Source organism: Typopeltis vanoorti, chromosome 3 (assembly GCF_054136105.1).
Source record: "Typopeltis vanoorti isolate ZY-2024b chromosome 3, IOZ_Tvanoo_1.0, whole genome shotgun sequence".
NCBI lineage: Eukaryota > Metazoa > Arthropoda > Arachnida > Uropygi > Thelyphonidae > Typopeltis > Typopeltis vanoorti.
In genome coordinates this window covers 114,823,616-114,845,726 of record NC_143551.1, presented here as the reverse complement: position 1 = coordinate 114,845,726, position 22,111 = coordinate 114,823,616, and the positions used below count along the sequence as shown (strand labels likewise).

Sequence of the window (22,111 nt, the reverse complement as noted above, 5' to 3'; positions counted from 1 at the left end):
CACTCTCAAAATGGATTAGTCTACAGAACGGATTCTGAACACACCAATGTTTCATGATGCTATGACTGAAAAACACTTCAGTCTCATCATGAAGTATTTGCATTTTCAGAATAATGAGGAATATGATCAGGCAACACATCCTTGCCCAGTCCTCAACAAAATTTATGATGTTCTGATGAAATTTGTGGGAACTTTTATCACTAGACATTCCTGAGAGAGATATGAGTATCGATGAAAACCTCATGCCATTCAAAAACAAACTGAAATATAAGCAATATATTCCCAAAAGAAAACAAAGTATGGGATAAATTTATGCTTTGCACAGCAAAAAGTGGATATCTGGATAGGGATTCCAAATCTTATATGGGAAAGCAGACTGTACTTACTCAAGCATGATAAATATTTGGAAATTTCCTTGTTGATTCATGTAATAAAGTTACTGGATCCCTTACTGGGGAAGGATTACTGAGTTACAATGGATAACTACTATATGTGTCCCAAACTAGCTCATTTGCTTTTACAGAATCTTACAGATAGTTATTGTACTGTAAATGCAGAAAGGTGAGACATGCCTCCAGATCTGGCATCAGAAGACTGTCGAAGAGGGAAATCTGAGCATATCAGCAAGGGAAAGTCTTTGCACTACATTGGAAAAACCAAAAAGATATTTTTCTGCTGTCTTACCTGCACAACCCATCAATGGAACCTGTAGAGAAGCATGGTTTCAAGAAAGACAAACCCATTGCTGTATGTGCATACAACACTATGGGTGGAGTCTACAGGTGCAATTAGTGCTATCATTTCACTCTGTAATCAGGAATCAAAATAAAAAATATCACAAAAAAAGTGTTTGGATATATATTGGATTTTATTATTAGGAATTAGAAGAATAATCTTGTAGCAAAAGCATTGCTACAAGATTATTCTTCTTGTTCAGCAAGCAGGAAAACAGGCAATCCTTCCAGACCTCTTTGGGTCAAATGTAAAACTCCTTTATGTTTTCACCCTATTTTTAAAGGATGTTTCATTCTGTTCAAGATATATACATTTTGAACAATATGAAAACAAAAATGTTCCCTTTCAGCATCATCAAAACAGTCCTTTTTCCAAATTACAAATATAGATATTGCCTGACTGTACCGATTCCAGTTCCTCTTGAAGAGGAATTTGTTGTTTCTGCTCGAAGTGGCTAAAAGTATCTATTTTGAGAGAATAAAATGAAAATAGGGAGAGCCATCAGACATGTCTTCTAGGTGCAAAGACTTTTTTCTTTTTTTCTTCATGTCCACAACCACAAAAGTTTAGAAATCTATAACATGTTATTACTATATGTGGGGTAATTAACATCAGAGATAAGGCCAAACATATTTTTTCCAAAAATTGGTGATGCCTATCTATTATGCTATTTACAGAACCAAATTCATTTACCCACGTAAATATTTTCATAAGCATTCGTGGCAGTGTTGAGGATTTTAATCCACAGCCACTTAGTAAAAAAGCAGCGACCCTCTCCAGTTGGCTACCCAAGCTTAGTTGTCTAATTCTTTTTTTATTGGAATTATGGCAGAAGCAACTATGAGGCAAGTACATTGTATGTGTCTGATATTTCCCAGTGCTTTGCCTGTTTGCTGAAAAACGTGACTTCCTGGTAGAGAAAAACCATTATCTCAGTATGAGATTGTCTAACATATTTTCAGATGAAAAGCCCTGATGAAGGTTCTCATAGTACTACATAGGTTTCAAACCCAGGTTTTCTAACTGAAAAAAACTACTGCTGAAGAAAATTCTCCTCACATCAGCTTTAGAGGCATACACCATGGAGACACATATTTCATAATTGTGAAATGTATGTATCCTGGCTGATTTGTTTGTTTTGCATGGTGAAAGAGCCCTAATTTCTAAAAAGGAATGAATTGGGATAATTTTTCCACTGTTTTAGAAACGATGTTATAAAAAAAATCTCATGGTCACTGTTCTTACAGAGCAAAGTTTGCTGGATAAGCTGTGAAACCCTTAGTTTTCCACAACTAGCAACTGCTAGAGTAACACTTGGAAGAGTTCCCACCGTTCATCCTAGCACACACCAAGTTTCAAGTTTGATATTACTTGAAAGGAAAAACAAGAAATACGGCTACTTTTAGAATACAGAACATAGAAAATAGCATTATTATTATTATTGTTAATAGTATTTTACTAAAAGAGGGATAAAGGGACTCTGTTCATGTGCATATCAATTTATATCAGAAAAATTATTGTGTTCTATAATAACAGCATAGTGATAAAAATAATACTTACATAACAATAATATAATATTCTATTCTTTTCATTCACTCAGGAAGAACAAATAAAATAAAATTAACTATTACTGTTATTATCAAAATTTTATTTCTAATGGTAAAGAAAGAAAAACAGTTACTATTAGAACATGCAATTTTCAAAACACCTATGGAGCAATTCTCAACAGAAGATGCTTGTGTTATCTCATAATACTCAAATTCTGTTTTTCATGAAATCTCAGTTTTTATCAAGGGAAAACATGCTAAAATCGAAAAGTACATTATTTCATCCCAAAAAATATTAATAAATAAATAATAATAATATGAACAACTTTTCATTGCCCTCCCCCACCACATTGATGCAATATGGGTTCCAAATTTCTGATGTGGGATATGAGATATATAAGGTGACATACATAAGATGCTCAGATATGAGATGCCTTAATTATATTCCAAATACTTCTGAATAGGCTAAATCATTCTCTGAGATGTTATATTTCATAAGTTTTGAAACATTCTGTGTACCAAAATTCCACCTAATGCAACTGGTTTTTGAAATTTGCTTGTTATAAGATTGCTTTTAGTAAATAAGAATATGATTTGCTGACAGTGAAACTTTCACAGATTAGAAATTTTCAAAGTAGCACTAATAATACTTTTTATTACAAAACAGTGAAGTAAAAAATGATGTTAATGCATATTCAAAGGATAAAAAATTAGATTCTGTATAAACAGAAGTATAGAAAATGTTTCATGAAGTTCATCTTCCTTCCTTCCTTTTTTTAAGGTCAAAAGATAAGACTTTGTAAGAACAAAAATAACAGCTAATGTATTAGTAAAAATTACAACAATTTTAGCCGATCACTATTCCCTAAACAAGACACACAAGACATTGCTGATGTATTCTGCACTACAGCTTGAGGCACTTTGGTGTGACTTTTGGGAAGTGTTCTCTCTTTTCTTTTTCAATAGCAGTGGGAATAATCTAAGCTTTTAGCCTTTTCCTCCAGCTGAGAGAATTATTATCAAGTATTTCTAAGACATAGATTATTTCAGAAATAGCAACCAGAGGAAGTAGAAGTAGCAATATTTAGAATTTTTTTAAGAAAAAAAAATACTACTACTGAATATTTTTGTATCATAAATATAAGCAGTTTTATACAATGTTTTTAAAAACATTTTCAAAACTAGCAGTACTGAACTTTCTTTTTTGTGACATACATATAAAACAATTTTACAAGGTGAAAATATGGTATAGTATTTCTAAAACTTAGAATAACTTCAACAGACAGCTGATTTTAGATTGCAAAGAAACAGTCTTGAATTATAATTACTGTTTTGATGGATACAACACTACTACTTCGTTATTTCTTCTGTCGAAATGGTAAAAAGTAATAGATTTTGAATACTGTTTGTGAAACCTTTCAAATCAGTACAAATTTAGAGGAGAAGGAGGGAGGGGGATGCATTTGAAAATCTTCAAATTGAGCATAAATTTTGAATCAGTTTATATAGGATACTCTTCATATATTTTCAACATTTCTATTTAAGTAGTTAAGTAATGTATAATAGTAATGTGCATCTGACAAAAAAAAAAAAAATCATCCATTGCAATTTTAAGCAAAAGACAAAGGCAAAGAGTCATGCTGAAATAATAATGGATATAAATTTTTGATATTAAAATATTTATATAACATATATAAATATCTAACATAATTTTCAATGCAAACAAACATTTGAAAATTGTGCAAAAAAAAAAAAAAGTGCTTCTATATTGTCAGTCAAATGAAAGAACATAAATTGTCTTGTTCCATTGAACTGATCTGAAGAATAAAAGAGAGCAAATTTACTATTTTTAAATAGATTCGTTGCAAAGCATGATCTCTCATCATTTCAGAATTGATTATTTATTTTCTCACATGTGAAATTCATTTTTATTTTTGGAAAGCGACACAATAAATAATTTGTGCAGCAAAAAAGGTCAAATAAAGTGATAAGAAGGTCACTCCATTCCAGCTAATCTGTTAATGGCTCTAAATTCACCATTACGGGATTAACGACAGAGGAGGATAATTACATGATAAAAGGTAGAATGCTAATGATATTTTAATCCATAAAAAATGTTAGGGTGGTCTGGCTATTTCATCCACCTCGGCTGGAGGATAATGAAAACTCAAACCTAGCTAAGTTTATGAATGTTCCATTCAGAAAAGGTTACATGCTGAACTACAAAGCAGGAAATTATGACAACTGAGGAGAATACTGAGTTCAGTGGAATGGGATCGGTTGCTGGATGGAAAGAATATTGACAGTGCATGGGAAGCATTTAAATAATACTTAAATGATGAGATATCAGAATGTGTCCCGAGAGTTCGAAAAATAAATAGAATATCAGTCAAATGGATGTGTAAGAGAATCTTTTCATAAGATTCTCTTGCTTATTAAGCAAGAGAATCGTATGAAAAGGACGATGTGGAAGGAATACCATTTGAATAAGGATGATGTCCGGTATGAATGTTATAAGCAGCAGGCTAGAATAGTCACAACTGTTGTACAGAAAGCAAAGTCTGATTATGAAAAGAAACTGGCTCTGTGTGTTAAAGACAACCCAGAAGAATTCTATCGATATGCTGCAAGTAAAAGAAAGAATGAATATGAAAGAATAACTCTTCTAAATCCAGATGGCGTGAGGGTTACAGATGAAGAAGAGGTTGTTCAGTTAATGAGTGCTCATTTCGTTAAAAGCTATCAAACTGGTGAATGCAACATTGACCCATTGACCTCACTGTTACCTCTTCACTATATGAAGAAACAAAGGTGTGTGAGGCTGAGGTATTAGAGCTGTTGCACAAAATGAATAAGAATTCAGCAACAGGGACTGATGGAATATTAACACGTGTGCTAAAAGAGTGTTCAGCTGAACTGGCCATTCCTTTGACCAGGATGTTTAATGAGTCTCAGAACAGGGAAGATTCCACATGAATGGAAGGAATGTATGGTAATTCCATTGCACAAGGGTAGTGCAAAGACTGATGTATCCAGCTATCGACCAATTAGTATCTCAGGAGTGGTGGTGAAGATTTTGGAAAAATTGGTTAGGGCCTGCATTCAGAAATGGGTTGATAGTGAATCTCTATTTTGCAATGAACAACATGGGTTTACTAAGGGAAGGTCATGTTTTAGCAACTTGCTCACATTCTATAACAATGTTACCATTGAACTAGACAAGGGGAATGGATACACCATGATACTTTTGGATTTTGCTAAGGCTTTTGACAGAATAAAGCATGGCATAAATTGGGAAAAAATTGGTTTGGGTTATACAATATTAGCATGGATAAGAGGATGGCTGACTGACAGATATCAAAAAGTGGTATACGGGGATCTGAGTCTGCAAGGTTTAAGGTAACAAGTGGTGTACCACAAGGATCAATGCTTGGTCCACTGTTATTCAATCTGTACATTAATGATATTGAGAAGGATTTGACAAGCGACATACAGTTATTCGCTGATGATGCAAAGATAGGTAAGGTAATCAGGAATGCTGCTGATATGCAGTCTTTGCAGAATGATTTGAATAGGCTGGAATTGACAAGGCTGGAATTGACACCCATGGGAAAATGGGTGTCAGTTCAATGTCAGTAAATGTAAAGCCATTCACTTTGGCATGATTAGATATCCAATGCCATATTATATTGGTGGGATTAGGCTAGGGATCTTGTAGTGTTAATAGATAGGAAGTTGAAGTTTAGGGCCATGTGGTAAAGATTGCAAATACAACTCAAATGATAATTGCAATGCTGAAACGAACGTTCACATGTAAAGATAATGGTGTTATTTTGCCTCTTTACAAAGCCTTGATAAGACCTCACTTGGACTATTGTGTGCAGATGTAGTCTCCTGGTTTTCGTTGCGATTCTGATATATTGGCGAGAGTACAAAGGAGAGTGTTAAAAATGATATCGGGATTGTGGAATACTGATTATGAGGATAGATTGAAAATTTGTAGACTGCAGACACTAGCAAACAGGAGAAAGAGGGGTGATAAGATTAAGACTTACAAACTTCTGAATGAGTCATACAGGATTTCAATTGATGGAATTTTTCAATTTATGGATGGTGATTATTGAAAGGACGAGAGGGCATCCTTGGAAGCTGAGAATGAAGGGTGTAAGGCTAGATTTTTCTCTCAGAGGGTGGTGCATGATTGGAATGGATTGCCATTGGATGTTGTGAGTGCAAGCAGTGTGAATGAATTCAAGAATAAGTATGATAGCATGTGTGTAGTATGTGGCCTCCTTCGATGAGTCTCTGACTCCCTGGAGGTCTCTCTTAATAATAATAATAAAATAAAATAAAATAAAATAAAAAAGTGCCTCTTTATTTTGCCTCTTTACAAGGCCTTGATAAGACCTCACTTGGACTATTGTGAGCAGGTCTGGTCTCCTGTTTTCTGTTGTGATTCTGATATATTGGAGAGAAAGAATACAAAGGAGAGTGTTAAAAATGATATCAGGATTGTGGAATACTGATTATAAAGACAGATTGAGAATTTGTAGATGTGGTTAAAGCTTAAATTTGTTAAAAATTATTACATTTTTATAACAAATGATAACACCAATTTTAAGATGCATCTTAAAAGAAATATTTAAATATATTTTTCAATAGCATGAACCTAAAGCTATTAAAGACAATATTTTGATAAAGAAATCAATATTTCAGAAGTGAACTCACTCAAGATGCTCCAACATATCAGCGCTAGCATTTATCATAGCAAGAGGATTTGCAATATTCTTTCCAGCTATGCTTTTACCCGTGTTTCTTGATCCCTATTTTCAAAAAAAAAAAAGAGGTATAACATAAGTAATTTATTAAAATGATTCAAGCCACTGAAAGTTTTTTTGTGCGACATTTACAAAATATAATTATATTCAGTAAATGCCAGATAAGTTTATCTACATAAAAAACATGATTTATATCCGACCCAAAGCTGTTCAAGTATTACTCTCAATTAGGAGGCTTAAATCCATCTTAGGTAGCAATGGCATAAACTTACAAATTATCCAAACTCTTTTCTTTCAAAGTTACACAATGATCAGCATTCATTATAATAAAATTATGAAGACAATTATGAAGTCAACACTACTGGCCTAACCCTGGATGGGGGTGGGGAAACATGACTAGAGGAATCTTGTTATCTATTTGGCTAGAATAGATAACATACTAATACCAGCAATACTAATATTTAATGGTGTAATATAAGGCTTAAGGGAACACACCAACCAGTTTGGTCATCAATCTATACCATTAAAAAATTTTCTATTTCAGCAGTAAGACTGTCACATATACCTATAGCATTCATTAGTGTAGCACTTTTCACTTCACTAAGAACTTTCTTTGTTTTTAACAATTATAACAGCGTTCGATACCCCATAATACTTTTAATATCAGTATGTAATTTAGTAGGTTTATGCATCTTCTTCTTTTCAATGGAAGCAATAACATCCTTACTTTGAATTTTATCTGCAACTATCAATTACAATAAAATAAAATAATAGTTATAAACAATTTATAATTCACAGAAAAACACCAAAACAGAAATACAATGAGCAATGATGTTGTAAACAAACTGAGTCCACAAAAACTGTGTATTCATTGATTCAATAAAATCCATTGTAAGAGCAGATGCGGCATTGTATAAGTGAGCGCTGATCATACTTGAAAAGTGTCAAAGCAGCAGATCATTGTAAGCTGGGGTATTAATGTACTTCTGTTCTCACATTAGTTGCCATCACAGCAGTGTTCTCACTTGAATAATAGACTTGTAAAGTGTTAACTCAGCAAATAAACTGTTTTGTCTGCTTTCATCGCCTCTCTACCATTAGTTTGTTGTATAATGAAACCTGTGGAGCATTCACGACTAAACATACACACGTAACAACAGTAGTAAGATTTTTTAATAAGTAAATATTTCATCCTAAGTATCATAGGACATCTTCACTACAGTTAATTCAAGCAATACTAGGAATCACATACAGTCAGGGCGCATGCTTACAATGAAATCCCTCTATGCGTGCAGTAGCGTGTTAAAGCATTAAATTAAAATATATCTGGATTAAAAAAAAAAAAAAAAAGATTACATTAAAATGAGGTAACATTTATAAAAATTGTTTTTACACAATTTAGGATGACAATTTCCCAGACTTTAGGGATAGTAAGAACGTCATTACTGTTCAAATTAGGTCTGGGATGTAGGGCTTCAGCACTTTCTTTATATAAATGTTCATGTTTATATGAAGATCTATGTAGAAGTTTGGTCTTCTTCCAATCGATCCCATGGTTTGGGTTTCCAATTCCATGTTGTGCGAGGCCAGATTTCTGCAGTTTGATAAGACGAATATGGTCTTGATGTTCCAAAATGCATTTGCTAATGGATCTACCTGTCTGTCCATAGTAGGACAGTTTACAAGAGCGTGGGACCTTGTACATGCCAGGTAGAATCAGAGATGAGAGTTTGTCTTTAAGAGAAGGTAACCAATTGCAGATTTGGTTGATTGGTTTGGGTAGCAGCCAATTTATATTTCTTCATCATTTTTGAAAGACGTTCGGAGATGCCTTTGACATAAGGTATGGGAATCCTACAGGTTTGTTCTTGTCTAGGCTGACAAGGTTCTTGTCTAGGTCAAAAAAAAAAAAAATCATTAGTCACTTCCCCAAACATTAACCTAGACAAGAACAAACTCGTAGGATTTGTTCTTGTCTAGGCACTCTTTCCATTAGCACTCTTTAAAGTTATTCTTCCATAGCCATTCTACCTCTTACTTCGTTCATAACAAAAGAGCTCTTTAAGATTTCCTTTTGCCTGCTCAGCTTGATTTCTTCCCATAATCTGAGTTTGCCTTTCTTATGAGCCTGTTGATGATCTTTCTTCTTATATACTCTCCATACATTTTCTTTTCTTTTTTTTTTTTAAGATATTCAGAATAACTTTTTTGCTTGCAAAAATTATTCAAAATTTTTTGTTTGCATATCTGGCATAAATAAATGCTTCATTTATGGACATATATATATATATATATATATGACTACTTAAAATGTTATTAAATCATTACATTCATCTACAAGTGGAAAAAATAGTGATTTACTATGTGGTGGTGGTCTAGAACCTAACATCCATATGACCAAAATTATCTCAAAATAGTTCCACTGCATGAAAGAGGCCCCAAGATTGCAGTAGCAAATTATAGACCAATCATTATCTCGGGAGTGATGCTGATAAAAATACACAAAAAGTTGGCAAGAGACAGAATTCAGGAATGGAAGGGAGAGGAATATGGCTTTGTGAAGGGTAGGTTATGCCCTGGTAATTTACAAACTTTTTATAATAGAGTGGCAGCCGATTTTGATAAAGGGAATGAATACATGATGACACTGCTGGATTTTTCCAAAAGCATTTGTTAGGAGACCAACAAAATGTAGCTCTGTTATGCAAACTGGAACAAATGAGGGTGAATAGGAAGTTGGTGATTTAGATATGAGGGCAGCTGATAGACCAAGACCAAAGAATAGCAAAAGAGCAAAATCCAAGACAAAGCAAACAACTAACAATGTGCATCTGTGCTTGGACCACCATCATCATCATAATGAAATTCCTGATATGTATCCTCAGGAGATGTACAAAATATTATGATGGTACAACATGAAAAAGTTACATTATTAACTTCTGATCAACAATTTCCTCCAAATTAATCTATTATCTGTCAAGACTCCAACATTATCAGATCTTATATTTCTGTCTTCTGAGGCACTTTTTACTGTATCAATTCACATACATTTTTGTCTTCCTCTGGGTCTTTTTTCCTTCTAATCTGACAAAGAACACTTGTTTTGCTAATCTTTCCTCTCCCATTCTGTTTAAGTGATCATGCCATCTGAGATTAGCTCTGCTAATACATTCCTGAATGCTAACAATGACAAATTTTTTCTTTGTTTGGACCACCACTGTTTAATTTGTCCATAAATGATAAATGAACTGATTTGAAGGCAAATTCAGTTATCTGCTAAAGATGCAAAACTGAGTAATGTAGATCTGGCTGGATGATATAAATAGGCTGACAATATGGACAAAAGATAATAAGCACCATTATCTTTTGTCCATAGATTACAAGCCATGATACTACTGACAGAAATATATCCTAGGAAATGGATAGAACTAGGGATTTGAAGGTATGAGTGGATAGTGAGCTGAAGTTCAGAGGACATATTGCAAAGGTGGCCAAGTTAGCTCACAGGATTACTTTATTGAAAAGCACACCAGCAAGCAGATATATAAGGAAGTTATCATTCTGATTATTCTTTATAAGGCCTTGACAACATCACACCTGGATTTCTGTGCTCAGAACTGATCACCTTAGTTTCTTTAGAATGAGGAAGTTGCAAAGAGGATCTAGAGGTGATTGACCAAAATGGTGAATGTCTGTGGAATGCTTCCTATGATGAGAGATTGAAGGTTTGTGGATTGCAAAAGTTAGTAGATATGTAGAAAAGAAGAGATGCAATAGAACCATTTAAGTTACTAAAAAGGATTTACTGCATTGATGCAAATGACATATTTCAGCACTTGACTAAGGAGTAAAACGAGATGTCATCCCTGAAACTGGGTAAGACTGTTCTTTACAAGACTGAATTTTTTTCTTGGAGAGCCATAAATAAATGGAATGGGCTTCCAGAGTCTGTTGTGAGTATTCTGTCAATCAACGAGAGTTATAAGAGATATAGTGTGAATAGCATGGATCTCCCATGACAAGTCTATGGAGTCCATGCATGTTTCCCAATGCAAATAATTTTTAATTTATTTTACATACACATTTATATACAAACAACTAACTGCAATACCAATATCCAAAACGGTGCTAATTAGATAATTATTATGCCTTTTCTTAAAGTTAAATGCAGTGCCTTCATGATCCATTTATAAAGGCCATTCCATATTTGTTTAACCTTCAAGTAAAAATGAATTTTGTATATTTGTTTTAACTCTCTTCTTCATTATCTTGTTTTATTCATTATCTAGCAAACCCTGGTTCAGAAAAATGTCCTGGACTAACTTATAAATGTATCTCTTCTCCATCTCCTAGCTAAATTCAACAAATTAAAACTAACCAGTTTGCATATCTCATGATACAGTTCCACCACATGCTTCATGTATCTTCTCTAGTGCCTTCAATCTGTTTATAGATTGTTTTTCCAGCTGAAATATCCTGATTGTATAACAAATTCAAACATCTTCACAACACCAGGAGGGAAATCATTATAGAGTATTTTATAGAGTAAATTAATAGTGTCAAATAACAGAATGTTAGTAAATAGAGAAACAATATCAAAGCTGACTAACATATCTGACTCTTGTATTTGAATATCTTCAATTTCTTCAAATGTTGGAATTCTTGATAAATTATTGTCCAATATGGGCAATGAAAGAAATCTAGCAATTCTATAGGTGGGAGAGTCAATACAATTCACAATGATTCTTACTGAACAATCTTCCTTATGAATTTTTGGGAAACATTTGCATAATTTATACAAAGTATTTTAATCCCAACTAACAACTTCGTTTCATTGATATATATGTTATCTGTTGAGTGAACATCCTCTGATAAGCTGACTCACTCCACACAGATTGATGGGATACTAATAATAATTCAAAAATATTTTTAGTTATAAATAAAATATCCTCTAAGTCTTTTTATTCCCCAAATGGAGTAGCCCCTAATTCTTTTTATTCCCCAAATGGAGTAGGTGCCTTTAGTCCCAACTAACTTTCTGAAAACAAGTCAGGAAGCCAGTCTACATCATTAAGCCTTCAGAGCAAATTATCAATGAAATGAAGCTTTTCAAGGAGAATGTGGCAGAAAACCATCATATACCCTTAAACTCTAACACTTTCATTATTTTCTGTAACAGCATGCGTTCTATGGTCAATTTTTTTGAGATGCGGGGTTAAAATTTTATACAAGTTTCCTGGAGGGATACCTTACTTAGCCAATTGCTGAAAAAAATTTCTATTCTGTGACGAAAATCAAACCTATAATGGCTATCTTCATGTGGCCTGACGATATGGATGCAACAATCATTTCCATGTGACTACAGAAGCTCCATTTTTTATTATATTATAAATCACATAACAAAAAAAATTTTTATTAAAAATTTATTATGGGGATAAAATCCTGATGTTTGGTACTTAACATAATCTTACAAGAATTCATTTTTGAATAACAATGAAGTTTACCATGTCCATGCTGGGCCAGGACAAACTGCCTCAAATCAACCCAGCCCAGCATCAATATACTTTACCTTGGGGCAAATAACAAGAATTTGTTGTTTAAGAGATATTTGTGCAATGAGAGATTTCTTCAATTAACATAAAAAAACACAAGGGAGATAAGTAATGCTATTTATTTAAGGCCATGTATTTCATCCTGAATATTACAGGCCATCATCAGTGGTTACAATAGTTAATTACAAAATAGAATGCAAACAATGGATGATTTGAAAGAGTAAGAGCCACATGACATTATACGTATGATTAAAATAAGACTTTCCCATATCTTAGATAGAGAGAAGCAGTCATTCCGATTTAAGTTCAGACAGTGAAGTAAGGCCTTAGCACTTTCTTTAAATAAATTTTCAAATTTATACCAACATTAATGAAGCAAGCATGTTTCAGAACATGGGATGTGGTGGTGGTGGTCTGTATTTATTCCATGCTACCAAGCCTGATTAGTTGTGGTGTTGTTAATGAGATTGGTATTTTTGTATTCTCTGTTCTACAGAGTATCCAGTTTGTCTAAAGTAAGAACAATGACTGGCAAAAAGAACTTGGTAGACACCAGGATGAGCTAGAGGAGACTGTTTATCTTTTGAAGACAGAAACCATGCTGATAATTTGTTGATAGGAAGAAAAGTAGCCATAAATTGTATTTCTTAAGAATTCTGGAAATGCATTTTGAGATGCCAGAAATGTAAGGAATTGGAACTTTATGCACTGTTTCCTTGTTATTTGAGCTAGGATTATATGTCATTGAGTTTTCATATATCATTTGATGTTTAAGAGTTCCTGCTGTAATAGCTGAGGTGTAGAAGAAATAGTCTGAGCACATTGTAATAAAGTTTTTATAATTTCTGTCTTCTGTGATGGATGCTACATTCAACTGCAATCAGCTCACCACCCATCACAGAAGACTGGAATTATAAAAACTTTATTGGGACATACTGAGTGAAATATATTTGAGAGGAATTGCATATTTGATTGATATATTAAAATTATTAAAAATGTATAAATATGTGAACTGATATTAATGAAACATGAGCCATGTGATAATGTTTAGAACATATAAGGGAAAGAAAAAATAGATGTAAATAGAAATACTTTCATCAAATGAATTATTAATAATTTACAGTTGTGGTATTATGTGTCTGTCAAATAACTTGTGGAGGAGCAGTACAAATTGCATGTCATCTTATAATCTCTAGACATGCATTTTCGTTTATGATGGAAATAAGTTAAAAAAAAAACTTCAGGAAATGGAAAGCGATTTGTTTGTGAAATATAATTAATCAATTAAAAACATGTTAAAACATGGCATGAACACGTTAAACAATACAAAATTTTTAAGTGAAAATATTATATAAGCCTCCATAGCTCAAATCCTGTATAGGATGTGAAGGACTTTTATCAAGATTTTCAAATGAAGGCGAGTTAGCTGCTCTCATATAGAATTTTTTTCTCCCATAAACTCGGGTTTTTCATTCCACGAAACAGACAGCACACACGATACACAGACATAGGAGACTACCTGAATAAAAGATTAATTACCCTATATCATCAGATCTGGTTTCAAAAGCTTGCATGGTACAGTGCAGAATCTAAGTGTAAGTGCAAAACAAATTTTATATAAAATTATAATATTAATTAATATAAACAGTATATAAAATGTAATTATTGTAATGAAATATTATATGTGATCATGCAGTACTCACTTGGGAAGTGACTAAATTTATGACTATTCCATTCAGAAAAGGTTACATGCTGAACTACAAAGCAGGAAATTATGACCAACTGAGGAGTATACTGAGTTCAGTGGAATGGGATAGTTTGCTGGATTGAAAGAATATTGAGAGTGCATGGGAAGCATTTAAACAATACTTAAATGATGAGATATCAGAATGTGTCCCGAGAGTTCGAAGAATAAATAGAGTAGGAGTCAAATGGATATGTAATCTTATTAAACAAGAGATTCGTAAGAAAAGGACGATGTTGAAGGAATACCATTTGCATAAGGATGACTTCCGTTATGAACGTTATAAGCAGCAGGCTAGAATAGTCGCAACTTTCATATGGAAATCAAAGTCTGATTGTGAAAAGAAACCGGCTCTGCATGCTAAAGACAACCCAGAACAATTCTATCGATATGCTGCAAGTAAAAGAAAGAATGAATATGAAAGAATAACTCTTCTAAATCCAGATGGTGTGAGGGATACAGATGCAGAAGAGATTGTTCAGTTAATGAGTGCCAATTTTGTTAAAAGCTATCAACCTGGTGAATGCAACATTGACCTCACTGTTACCTTTTCACTAAATGAAGAAACGCAGGTGTGTGTGAGGCTGAGGTATTAGAGCTGTTGCACAAAATGAATAAGAATTCAGCAATAGGGACTGATGGAATATTAGCACGTGTGCTAAAAGAGTGTTCAACTGAACTGGCCATTCCTTTGACCAGGATGTTTAATATGAGTCTCTCTCAGAACAGGGAAGATTCCACATGAATGGAAGGAATGTATGTAATTCCATTGCACAAGGGTGGTGCAAAGACCGATGTATCCAACTATCGACCAATTAGTATCACAGGAGTGGTGGTGAAGATTTTGGAAAAATTAGTTAGGGGCTGCATTCAGAAATGGGTTGACTGCGAATCTCTACTTTGCAGTGAATGACATGGGTTTACTACGTGGGAGGGTCATGTTTTAGCAACTTGTTCACATTTTATAACAATGTTACCATTGAACTAGAGAAGGGGAATGGATACACCATGATAATTTTGGAGTTTGCTAAGACTTTTGACAGAATATAGAATGGCAGACTGCTGCATAAATTGGAGAAAATGGGTTTGGGTTATACAATATTAGCATGAATAAGAGGAAAGCTGACTGACATATCAAAAAGTGGTATATGGGGGATCTGAGTCTGCAAGGTTTAAGGTAACAAGTGGTGTACCACAAGGATCAGTGCTTGGTCCATTGTTATTCAATCTGTACATTAATGATATTGGGAAGGATTTGACAAGTGACATATGATTATTTCCTGATGATGCAAAGATAGGTAGGGTAATAAGGAATGCTGCTGATATGCAGTCTTTGCAGAATGATTTGAATAGGCTGGAATTGTAGGCATGGTAAAATGGGTGTCAGTTCAATGTCAGTAAATGTAAGGTCATTCACTTCGGGGTGATTAGATATCCAATGTCGTATTATATTGGTGGATTAGGCTAGAAGAAACTGATGAGGCTAGGGATCATGGAATGTTAATAAATAGGTAGTTGAAGTTTAGGGCCATGTGGCAAAGATTGCAAATACAACTCAAAAGATAGCTGCAATGCTGAAACAAACATTCACATGTAAAGATAATGGTGTTATTTTGCCTCTTTACAAGGCCTCGATAAGACCTCATTTGGACTATTGTGTGCAGGTCTGGTCTCCTGGTTTTCATTGCAATTCTGATATATTGGAGAGAGTACAAAAGAGAGTGTTAAAAATGATATCGGGATTGTGGAATACTGATTATGAGGACATATTGAGAATTTGTAGACTGCAGATACTAGCAAACAGGAGAAAGAGGGGTGATATGATTGTGACTTACAAATTTCTGAATGGGTCATACAGGATTTCAATTGATGGAGGGTGGGGAAAGGATGAGAGGCATTCTTGGAAGCTGAGAATGAAGGCCACCAAGAAGGGTGTGAGAGCTAGATTTTTCTCTCAGAGGGTGGTGTGTGACTGGAATGGATTGCCATTGGATGTTGTGAGTGCAAGCAGTGTGAATGAATTCAAGAATAAGTATGATAGCTGGTGTGTGTAGCATGTGGCCTCCTTCAATGAGTCTCTGACTCCCTGGATGTCGCTCTTAATAATAATAATAATAATAATAATAATAACAATAATAATATCAAAATAATGGAAATCTTACTGTTTCAAACACTGCATATGATTTTCCATAATTTCTGCCTGATGTAATACCAGGGCCCCCTACTAAACCACAAGCAATATTGTTCAAAATATTTCCATATAAATTAGGCAGTAAAAGTACATCAAATTGATGGGGATTAGATACCAGCTGAAAAACAAAAAATAAAAATTTCATATGAAAAATCTGATATGGATTTTTATAGATTTAATGTTACATAAAAATTAATTACAAACTCTATAAAGATTTTTAGTTATCTCTTATGTCTAATTATTTAACATAATAGTCTCAACGTTTCATATATCATTTTCAATTATTTCCATTCATTTCAGAGTGATTAGAGTGAATCTGAGAGAAAGACAGGGTCATAAATCAATCAGCATATCCTCTTCTGGAGTTCATCAAGCATTCTTAGAAAGGTTTTATTTTTTTTTGGTGCATATCCTACAGGTGAGAATTAGTGTTTTTATCAGAAAAAGGACAACTAGTTTTTCTGGAGGATGAAGGAGCTATGGCTAGATGTTTGTTTGTTCCAAGAAAAGCCAGAGGTGTGAATAAATCCAAGAAGAAAAATCTGGTCTTATGTGATCTCAGTAATATCAAGGAAACGTCAGAACAATCTGAGGCCAATTTGGTGAATAGGATTCAGAGTGCCAAATCTAATCAAATACCTTGGAAATGTCAAGAGTGACCACACAAGTTTCTCCAAACCTCTCCATAGTTTGTATCCAAAGGAAGCAAAGGAAGGTGGTGACTGCTAGATCTGCTATGGTTCAAGAATGGCAGATTTCATATGTTGCTAATCACTAATTAGTTGGTTAGAGAGCCAGCTAGCTAATCACTAAGGTAAATTTCCTTAATTTAGCTCTTACCTATATCAAATAGAATAATATTGTTATAAAAAAAATTTCCCTTCCAATATCATGAAGTTATTTGATTTTGTCTTTGATGAGGATTATTTTTCTTGTCAGAAAAACTTTTACAAGCAGATAAAGGAAAACAATGGGTTCACCAATCTCTTCTACTCTGGTTAACTAGTATATATGAAATATACTGAACAGCATTGCCACCTTAATAAGCAAGAGATTCATGAAAAGGAGGATGATATGGAAGGAATATTATGAGAATGAGGGTGACAATGGTTATGAAATATATCAGTTGTGGCCCAGAAAAGTTCTGAGTATGATATAGAAAGCAGCTGTGCAAGCTAAAGGCAAACAAAAAAAACTTGATGCTGCAAATAAAATAAAGAATGAATGTGGAGGGATAACTTCATGAATGCAGACGTACCCTTGTCACAGAAGCAGATGTGATTGTTCAGATAATCAGTATTCACTTTGCTAAGATCAGTCAACCTGGTGTATGTAACAGAGTGCACAATGCTATCAATACACTAGATGAAGAGGTGCATGAGAAGGAGATTCTAGAACTGTTGCATAACTGATAAGAATTCAGCAATAGGGATACATGGAATATAAACATGTATGCTAAAATAATGTTCAGTTCAACTGGACAGACCCTTGACATGTTAGTCAAGGAAAATGGAAAGAATGTATGATAATCCATTGCACAAGGGTGGTGTATAACTATTGATCTATCAGCATCTTTGGAACTGAAATTACTAAGAACTCAAATAGAGAAATGGGTTGGCAGACAAGCTACATTTTGCAATGGAAAAGCTTGGGTTTTACTGAAGGGAAGCCATGTCTAAACAATTGGCTTATTTTTTATAATAATGTTACTGCTGAGTTGGATAAAAGGAATGAATACATTATGAAACTGTTGGTCTTTGCTAAGGCATTTGATAGGATACCAAGACTGTTGCATAAAACTGGAGAATATGGAATGAAATATAAACTATTGATTTAATAAGTGGATGGCTGGGAAATAGGTATTGGAAAGTGATATATGGAGGAGTTGGGATTGAATCTGATAGATTTAAGGTGACCAGTGGTATAACCCCAGGGATCAGTCCTTGGAACCACTGTCATTTGATCTATGATACTGGGAAGGACCTGACAGGAGATGTCCAATTATGTGTGATAGTGCAAAGATAAGTAGGGCAATCAGCACTGACATAATTATTTGAATAGGCTGGAAGTGTGAGTAAATCGATCAATTCTATTTAGGCTTTGCAAAGAGGCAAAAAGACTTTTTTATCCTTACATGTAATGTTTGTTTCAATATCACGATTATCTTCTAAGCTGTATGTGCTGCTTCTTCTTAACATGGATTTTAGGCCATGTGGCCTGTTCCGGTCTCATGCCATCTCTTTCTTGGTCTTCCGATTCTTCTTTTTCCACTTATTTTGTATCTGTATAATATTTTTCATACACACTAGAATCAGACATTATATAGTCTGATTCTAGTGTGTTTTTGTACTAGGGATGGCTTAAATATATTATTTATTATGCCATTTACTTTGACAAAGTTTGATATTTTGGTGTCTATATCTTTTTCTTCTTCGTATGATAAATTATATCCAAAGTATCTGAAAGTATTTACTTGTTCTAATATTTTATTATCTATCACTATTTTACTTCTTATTGGGTTTTCTCCTTTGAATGCCATTATTTTTGTTTTTTCTTCAGATATGGTCATATTATATTGTTTTGAGATATCATTCAATGATCTTTGTAAATCATCTTCTGATGTAGCTAATACTATTTGATCATCTGAAAATAGTAGTGTATCTATCTTCATTTGTGGGGTTATTTGTATACCAAATGGGTTATACTGTTTCCAGATTGTTATAATTTCATTTATATATATATTGAAAAGCAGAGGTGAGAGGGTGTAAAATTCGACGCAGTGTCATAATTTTTTCCAAAAATTTATTGCATCGACTTTTACAGGAGTCACATCCAAAATTCACAAAAAGTAAACTTGTAAATTTTATATGTAAATAATACTAACAGCCCATATAAATTAGCCCAGAATAATTAGCATGATACTATGTACAGGGTGTTCGGGATAAATTTGACATATTTATAATTAATTATATTTTTCCGTAAGTTACATGTATTAACACACACTTCTCTTCATTTAAAAGTTTGGACCCTTCTTCATTCATATACAAGATGTCAGAAAGGATGGATTGCTGGAACCCACCTGAATCATGGAAGAGAATAACTTGTATCATGATGATTCGTGCCCGCCATCAAAATAAGGATATTACGACTGCTGCCCAATGCTCCCTAAATACAGTAAAAACAATCAGGCATGAACTAGAGACTTGCAATGGTGACTACGAGGATGTAGCAAGAAGAAAGATCCCTAGCAGACGATCTGATTGCGTTCGTACAGCAGAATTCCTCGCAAATCTGCAGGAACAGGTGTTGAAGAACCCTGGCATTGGAATTCGGGCTTTGTTCGTGGAGTTGCTAACTGTAGTCAAGCCCTGGATAACAAGGGTAGCCAATGGTAGGCCGTATGTATGGCAGCAGGATTCGGCCCCTTGCCACACCTCTGGGAAAAGTCAAAAATGGTTGTCTGAAAATTTCTACGACTTCACCAGTCCAAATGTTTGGCCTCCAAACTCCCCAGACCTTAACCCCATGGTTTATTTTGTATGGGGCGCAGTTGAAAAAGACACCAATCGCACTTCCAGTAATACAAAAGCCCAGTTAATGGATAAAATTAAAACAGTTTTTGCGGCCCTTCCCAGGGAGACTGTAGCATCAGCTTGTTCGAGGTTCCGAAGCAGAATTGAAGCTGTGATCGATGCTAATGGTGGTTATTTTGAGTAAATCTTGTTGATAGTATTGTAATTAACTCTGCCTGTAATGTTTTTTTGTCAATTCATTAAATTTAATAGATACAAAGAAGATTTTCTTTTTCCTTACGAAACTGTCAAATTTATCCCGAACACCCTGTAAATAGAAGATATATGAATATGTAGTTCAAGGGAAAATGCCCTAGAAATCAGAAATATGTTAGAATTTATCTATGTAAATAATACCAAAAGCACATGTATAGAGACCCAGAGGAATTAACATGGCAAAATAGAGTAAGCAGATGTCTTAAAATAGAAGTTCAGGGGCAATACTTTAGAATTCGGAAATGTATTTGATGTTATCACTTAGTATTGGGTGAAAGAGAAACCTATTGTAACCAAAGCAGTTCGATACAGCAAAAGAGAGTGGTATACATCAGAAGCTGTTACGCACGTACACTTCAGGGAGATCTAGAAGTCTGAGCTTTCCCAAAGGATAAGAGTTTGCACATGAAAGGTACGGGGTCTCAGACCTTAATTCAAAGTTTGCACAGGAATAGCTGGAGTCCAAAATCTTCGTGCAGGGTCCCGCGAGAAGCCAAATAAAATGATCATAGAATCGACTATCATTATCGACTATCGAGCATCGGCAGATTTGACGCCAAGAGAAAAGGAGGGAGTCGATCCATGGACTATGTCGGATCTGGATGAAGTTGTGGAGGGTAACTGGAGGCGAAACCTTACGTTAATTAGTGAATAGCGGACCAGGATGACAAAGCCTTGACAGTCAGACCTTACGTCCCAGTGCCTACAATGCCGGAAGATCACGCTCCAGCCCTGCGAGCCATTCCAGAGGAGAACACGGTATCCATGAAACCTCTAAAGTGATAGACCAAGCCCTAGCATAGAGGGGGATTCAGAATAAGTCTGTAAAGGAAATACGACTAAGTGAACTGTACCTATGGAGGAGTCATGTGAGTTGAATTTTGTTGCAAACCCTATTTTTTTTATTTATGATGTGAAGGACTGTTTAGAAAGACTGAATTTATAGAACTGCTATGCACAGTAGATTGAAAACTTGTTCGCATAGAGAGAAGCTGTTTTTAAAGTAATTGTAAAAGACATTAATGAAAATTTTGACTTACATTGTATTGTAAAGAACTGACAAGATTATAGAATTAAGAAATATAATGCTATGAGAAGTAGTTTGCTTAAAGAGTGTTATATTTTATGTGAAGGTTGGAATTGGAGATTATAATTAATCAAAGCATGGAAGTTCCTAAACTGTAAATGGGCTGATAGTTAATAGTTATCTAATTTAATTGTTTAATAATTTACGTCATTGGTATTTTGTTGAATGCCTAAGAAGTTGTCCTATATGATGTTTTTTTCTAAGGTGCTTAGCTTAGAGAGGAAAGGAAAGTATCATCCTTTTAGTGCATACCTTGTATTACTGTTTTAGTATATATAAACATGTTTGTTATGTTTAAAAGAAGTGCCGTTTTCGCAAATGCACTGTTCTCAAAAAAAAAAAAAAAACGATCCTGTGAGCGGGGGAGATTGGAATTTGGTATGAGTATATGAAAGGAAAAGGATAAAGTTAAAGTATAACGAAAGAAAAATATAGAAGCTAAGGATAAAGAAAGCAGCAATATTTTACAACAATCAGCAGGTAGAACAAAAAAAAACCTCATATTATTACAAGGGTACATCCTTGTTGTACTCCTCTTGATATATCTTTCCATTCTGAGATGTGTTCTAATTTAACTGCTATTTTATTTCCTGTATATATATTTCTTGAATGGATTGTAAAAGTTGGTTTGGTATATTTAAATCAGCTAATATTTTAAACAATTTTTGTCTACTAATTTTGTCAAAGGC

At 34.1% G+C, this 22,111-nt stretch overlaps 1 protein-coding gene across 1 annotated transcript in view; it reads right to left on the bottom strand.

The window, feature by feature from the left end:
* Positions 1-22,111, bottom strand: part of LOC150108486 (isocitrate dehydrogenase [NAD] subunit gamma, mitochondrial-like) — a 145,900-nt gene that overhangs the window by 28,765 nt on the left and 95,024 nt on the right. The window contains exons 9-10 of the mRNA XM_090390816.1: positions 16,519-16,665; positions 7,011-7,105 (exon numbers count right to left, since the gene is read on the bottom strand). Coding sequence (XP_090246942.1) covers positions 7,011-7,105; positions 16,519-16,665 — 242 coding nt within the window. The remainder of the gene's footprint in view (positions 1-7,010; positions 7,106-16,518; positions 16,666-22,111) is intronic.